The sequence below is a fragment of the Humulus lupulus genome, chromosome 2, assembly GCF_963169125.1.
Source record: "Humulus lupulus chromosome 2, drHumLupu1.1, whole genome shotgun sequence".
NCBI classification, from domain to species: domain Eukaryota; kingdom Viridiplantae; phylum Streptophyta; class Magnoliopsida; order Rosales; family Cannabaceae; genus Humulus; species Humulus lupulus.
This window is the reverse complement of record NC_084794.1, coordinates 280354827-280361763: the sequence shown is the minus strand read 5'-3', so window position 1 is coordinate 280361763 and position 6937 is coordinate 280354827. Positions and strand designations below refer to the sequence as shown.

The following is a 6937-nucleotide window of genomic DNA, read 5'->3' as shown; positions in this document are numbered from 1 at the left end:
CTTCCTGAGTTAGATACAAAACTTTGTTTCCTCTGTCTCTCCTTATTTCCATCCCTAAAATCTTACTCGTAGGTCCGAGATCCTTCATATCAAACTCAGCTTTCAGTTTGAGCTTTAATTGATCAATTTCATACATATCCTTACCTGCTATAAGAATTTCATCCACATATAGCAGTAAGTACACTATGTCATCCTTATCAATTTGTTTAAGATATACACATGTATCATAATTGCTCCTCTTGAAACCTATTTTGATAATATATTCATCAAATCTCTTGTTCCATTGTCTTGGGGATTGCTTGAGCCCATACAAATATTTCTTTAGTAAACACACTTTGTTTTCACTTCCTTTTTCTTCAAATCCTTCTGGTTGTTTCATTAAGATTCTTTCATCTAGACTTCCATATAAAAAAGCAATTTTAACATCCAATTGTTCTAACTCTAAATCGTGGTGAGCAACAAGAGCTAAAACAATTCGGATTGACCCATGCTTAACAACTGGTGAGAATATCTTAGTGTAGTCTATCCCTTCCCTCTGCAATAACCCTTTTGCAACAAGGCTTACTTTGAATTTAGGCTTCTCAATACCAGGTATTCCTTCTTTCTTCTTGTATACCCACTTGCAGCCTACTGTTCTTGCATTCTCAGCATTATCAACCAGTTTCCAAGTTTCATTCATATGTAATGACCTCATTTCTTCTTTCATTGCTTCAATCCAACTAGCATTATCCTTCCCATTCACAACTTCTTTGTAGCTAATCGGTTCCTGTTCAATTACTTCATCAGCAATATTGAATGCATAAGCAATGAGATCAGGATATCCAAACTTCTCTGGTGGTTTAATTTCCCTTCTAACTCTGTCACGGGCCAACTTATAATTTTGCAAATCTGTAGCTTCTTGACTTCCTTCAGACTGTCTAGTTGTGTTATCCTCCAGCCAAGTAGAGTCACCATTACTTGTGCTCTCCCTGGAATTCTCCACCTCAACTTGAATTCTTTGAGTTTCGGTACTCTGTTTTTCTAAGTTCTCAGCTCCACTTTCTTGCTGATATCCCATTTCTGCCTCATTGAAAGTCACATCTCTGCTTATAATGCATTTTCTATAACCAGATTCCATGCACCGTAGCCTATATCCCTTTACTCCTTCCGGGTATCCAAGAAATATACATTTCACAGCTCTCAGCTCAAGCTTGTCTTGCTTTATATGAGCATAACACACACAACCAAACACTTTCAGATTATCATACCTTGCAGGATGTCCAGACCAAACTTCTTCAGGCGTTTTGAATTCCAATGCAGTAGATGGACATCTATTTATCAGATATACATCTGTATTGACAGCTTCTGCCCAAAATACTTTAGGAAGTTCTGCACTTAGCATCATACACCTTACCCTCTCAAGTATAGTTCTATTAAATCTTTCAGCTAAACCATTTTGCTGGGGTGTTCTTGCTACAGTTTTATGCCTGGCTATTCCTTCTTTCCTGCAAAAATCATTGAATACATCTGCACAGTACTCTAGTCCATTATCAGTTCTTAATCTCTTAATTTTCTTCTCAGTTTGATTCTCAATAAGAGTCTTCCATTGTTTAAAAGTTTCAAACACATCACTCTTACTTTTCAGAATATACACCCAAACTTTTCGAGAAAAATCATCAACAAAAATTAAGAAGTACCTGGCTCCTGAATGTGATGGCATTCTTGAAGGTCCCCATAAATCGGAATGAATGTAATCGAGTGTCCCCTTTGTTCTTTGCTGTCCTTCACCAAACCTTACTCTACAAGCTTTTCCATACACACAATTCTCACATAATTCTAAGTGTTCCAGCTTTTCTTTACCGAGTAACCCTTGTTTGTGTAGTTCAGCCAAGCCTCTTTCACTCACATGCCCAAGTCTTTTATGCCATAGAGCTGCTTTATTCATTCTCTGTACTGAAACATTTGCTACAGGTTTTTCAATAGTTTTCCCTTCAAGTGAATAAATTCCATTCTTTCTTATTCCTTTCATAGCAACCATTGACCCCTTCAATACTTTCATTGTTCCATTCTCAACTTTAATCTGAAAACCTTGATCATCAAGCATTCCAACTGATATAAGGTTTCTCTTCAGATCGGGTACCAGTCATACATCTCTAAGAATTCTTTCAATTCCATCATGGAATTTTATTCTTACACTACCTCTCCTTGTTATCTTGCATGATTTATTATCACCAAGCAAAACCTTTCCTCTATCTTCTTGCTGGAATAACTCAAACCATGATTGATTTGGAGTCATGTGAAATGAACATCCAGAATCAAGAATCCGTTCATTCTCAAAAGTACATGATGAAACCAACAATGGATCACAAGATTCATAACCATCACTGACTACAGCAGCATCAGCAATTTGCTTTAATCTATTAGGACATAGTCTCTGAATATGACCTTCTTTATGACAGTGATAGCATTTTATAGTACCTAATTTTCTTGATGCAAATTTCGATCTAGATCTTCCAGATTTCCCTTGTCTCTGATTATCCTTTTTCTCTGCTCTACCTCTAACAGTAAGGCCTTCACCGTTACTTTGAATATTGGCATCTTTCCTTTGATTCAGCTCTCTTGAATTCAACGCAGATTGGACCTCATCAAGAGTCAAAGTGTCCCTTTCATACAACAAGGTTTCTTTGAAATTCTCATAAGATTTCGGAAGAGAACTCAGTAGTAACAAGGCCTGATCCTCATCTTCAATTGTTACTCCAATATTTTCAAGATCAAGAATCAACTTGCTCATCAACCGATTTCTCATCATTCATCTTGAATGAGTATAGAGCCTGCTTTAGGTATAGTCGATTAACCAATGAATTCTTCATGTACAACCCTTCAAGTTTCTCCCATACACCTGAAGCAGTAGTCTCCTTAGAGATTTTTCTGAAGACTTTATCTCCAAGATTCAAGATTATGGCACTGTGAGCTTTGTTCAATATGTCTTTCTTCTCCTTTCCAGTCAGACTTTCTGCCAAAGCCTTCTCTCCCAACAATGCCTCTGACAGGCCTTGATGAACAAGCAATGCCTTCATCTTGATCCTCCAAAGCCTAAAATCGTTCTGCCCAAAAAACTTCTCTATATCAAACTTTGTGGATGCCATTGATGCAAACAGAAACCTGGCTCTGGTACTAGTTTGTTGTGCAAAGCCAATAAAGAACAGAGTTCTCGTTCAAGACAAAGAAAACACAGAAACAAACTCAGATCCAAAAAACAGTAAAACAATAATAACCAAGACAAGATTTAACGAGGTTCAGTCCTTGTGCAATGACTTACTTTCTCGGGGAGCAACACATCTTCTTTATTTCCTTTCCAAGCTCAAAGTTACAAACACTACAAGCTACTCCCTCAATACAAGATTTCTCTCTAGCTTGTTCTGTCTTTCTTTCTTGCTCTAAAGAATTACAAAATGTTACAGTACATGTTTTAATGAGCTAGATAGATATATATAGCTAGGAAAGGATTAACTAACTTAACTGACAACCAGTAAGCTAGTTACACATGGCAAATATTTTAATCATATATTAACAATTTAAATACAACAAATCCAACTACATAGGTATTATTGCCGCAAATTTCCTATATAATATTTGAATTTATATTAATACAATTAATAAATATCTATTTTTAATTAGTTTTAAAGATACATCCGTTAAAGTTAACAATTTTTTTTTATATAGAAGAGATATTTATAAAATTAACTTTTTTGTATGTACAAGACAAACAGAACATATTTTGCGAACAATAAGATGAAACATAATAATGACATATTTATTTTATAAAAACGAACTCTTTACTATTTAAAATGGGGGATGTATGTGTATATATTTAGGAGAATTCTCTTATAGGGGTTTCACTTTAAGCCCTACTGGGGGGCTCTCAGCGTTCTCGACCCGTGACCGTGTATATTGTAGATATTTAGAGCATCTTGCAAATTTTCAAAAAAGTTCGAATAGTTTACAGTACCGAAAACTAAGTTCAAACATGTTGTTGCACGCTTGACTAATTTCTTTTATGCGCGTGGAAAACAACATGCTTGAATCTAGTTTTTGGTACTATAAACTATTCAAAAATTTATGAAAATTTGAAGGATGCTCTAAATAGCTACAATATACACGGTCATAAAAAAAAACCGCGCCGAAAACTATTCACGGGTCGAGAAACACTGAGAACCCCATTGATAAGGCTTAAAATGAAGCCCTACAGAAGAATTGTCCTTTATATATATATATATATATATGCATAAAATAATATTCTTGGGTGGTAATGATGTTGTAAGAAACTCTCTCATTTTTCTTTACTTACACTCAAAGATCAAATATGAATAAAACCGAAGCAAAACAAATCATAAGACAAAATGGTTTTTGCACGGTTGTTGCACATTCACTTTCTCATAAGTTGGTCATTCAATTTATTTTCTCTCTAAGTTTCCTCCAAACCAAACGAGAGAGAGAGTTACACCTTCATTTTCTTTCTCTTTCCCAACACCACTTTATATAAACTATCTCTTCTCTCTCTCACCCTCCATATCCTCATCACTTATCAATCCCCAAAAAAACACATTCTCTACTCATCATCAAACTAAACTTTCTCAAAAAGACTAGTCATGGATCAACCCAAACACCGTTACTTGCATGTGTTTGCAGCCATGGCTATAGCTTTGGCTGTTTTTGTTAGTGCAGAAGAATCTGTAAAGCCTTTGGTGAAGACAGTAAAGGGTAAGAAAGTTTGTACCAAAGGGTGGGAATGTAAGGTTTGGTCGGTGTATTGTTGCAACCAAACCATTTCAGACTATTTCCAATCTTACCAATTCGAGAACCTGTTTTCTAAGCGTAACTCTCCTGTGGCTCATGCTGTGGGATTTTGGGACTACCGCTCTTTCATCACTGCCTCGGCTGATTACCAACATCTTGGCTTTGGTACAACTGGAACCAAGCACACTGCCATGAAGGAAGTTGCAGCTTTTCTTGGCCATGTTGGTAGCAAAACCTCTTGTAAGTCATCAACAAGCCTTTTCTACTTATTTATTTATTTATTTTTATCATTATCTAAAAAGTGTGACAGCATTGATAAAAGTTGTCTAATATATGACAATCTTTACTCCTAAAATAGGGTTGGTCATAATGTTGTCAAGGTTCTAGTAATATTGTATTTATTAGGACCCATGATTTTTTAAAATTTTATTTAATTAAACTTGAGCCTAGCCCACTTTTTAGTGGGAGAAAAAAAAAGAACCCATCAGTCTTTAATATTTTTTTAGACTTTTGTGATATACGCATGAGGTTTCATTAATTAGTTATTTGTAATGATTATTTTTCAAAGATTTGATCTAATTTGTTGGCTATTTCAATTAATGAAGTTTGGTTGTGAAAACATCATTAAAGTTTTTCCAACTTTTGTTAACATAATGGGATTGAGTAAATCTATAGAATTTGATTGATCGATTATAGTTTGGATTAATTGTGATGTGAATTTCAGGTGGATATGGAGTGGCCACAGGAGGACCATTGGCATGGGGACTATGCTACAACAAGGAGATGAGTCCAAGCAAACTATACTGTGATGACTACTACAAATTGACCTACCCTTGTACTCCTGGGGTTTCTTACCATGGTCGTGGTGCCTTGCCTTTATACTGGTACATACATAGACACTACTCATGTACAAATTATAGACAGACAGTAAACAAGAAAAATAAAGAATACACAGATTTTACGTGAAAAATAATCATAGAAAAAGAAGAAATTCCTATGTCAGTTAAAAAGAGAAACCTAATAAGATAATATTTGTTTCACAACAAAATACCGCACTCCAAGCTTCTCAAGCTAGACCAATTAGAATTTGAGACACAAACACAACACAAAATTTTCAAATACATACCACATGGATATGTGTATAATTATGACGAGTTTTGTTGTTATGATTTGATGATGATCAAACAGGAACTACAACTATGGAAAAACAGGAGAGGCCTTGAAAGTGGACTTGTTGAGCAACCCAGAGTACTTAGAACAGAATGCCACATTGGCTTTCCAGGCTGCAATTTGGAGGTGGATGACCCCTGTGAAGAAGCACCAGCCTTCAGCTCATGATGTGTTTGTTGGAAACTGGAAACCCACCAAGAATGACACCTTGTCAAAACGACTACCCGGGTTTGGAGCCACCATGAATGTGCTCTATTCTGATCAAGTTTGTGGCCAGGGTGATGTTGATTCAATGAGCAACATGGTCTCTCATTACTTGTATTATCTTGATCTAATGGGAGTTGGCAGAGAAGAGGCTGGCCCTCATGAGACCCTCACTTGTGCTGAGCAGAAACCATTCAATCCATCTTCTGATTCTGCTTCTTCTTGAGCAATTAATACACACCCTTTTTGAATGAGAAAAGTTGTTAATAAAGAATTTATATACAAATATATTTTGTGTGAAGGTAAAACCAAATACCATTATGGGCAATGTGTATAGACTACTTATTCATAAATATACTGGTCATCATCTGTTTTTGTAATTGTTTATCATCTGAGTTTTGTTATGGCCTTTTTTGTTCTATTGTTCTCTAAGTAGTTTGCATATACTGAACTCAAATTGTATGAATTATACCATTGTTAAATGTATGGAGAGCACTTGATCTCTGTGACAAATTTTTTGAAATAATATTTCTCAGAACCTCTTTGATCGATTTTGTTGGTTTCTTACATCAAATACCATGTTTTTATTATTAACCGACATGATTCTTATGAAAACGACAGTTACTTGGATATTAATTTATGTCGTATGTGATTGCACTTTCACATTAGATTACATCGCTTAATCCCTCTTGCTCTTGGTACAACTTTGCTTTCACAAGAGTACATATTTGAAAGAAAAAAAAATCTGATTGCTCATAAAAACAATTTGTTAAAGTAACTATGATTT

At 35.3% G+C, this 6937-nt stretch overlaps 1 protein-coding gene across 1 annotated transcript; it reads left to right on the top strand.

Annotated features, from left to right (window-relative positions):
• Positions 1 to 4506: 4506 nt before the first annotated feature.
• On the top strand, positions 4507 to 6701 carry LOC133819511 (chitinase-like protein 2). Its single transcript, XM_062252773.1, has 3 exons — positions 4507 to 5016; positions 5501 to 5660; positions 5965 to 6701. The coding sequence occupies exons 1-3, from the start codon at positions 4629 to 4631 to the stop codon at positions 6374 to 6376; spliced, it is 960 nt and encodes a 319-aa protein (XP_062108757.1). The 5' UTR covers positions 4507 to 4628; the 3' UTR covers positions 6377 to 6701.
• The last annotated feature ends 236 nt before the right edge of the window (positions 6702 to 6937 follow it).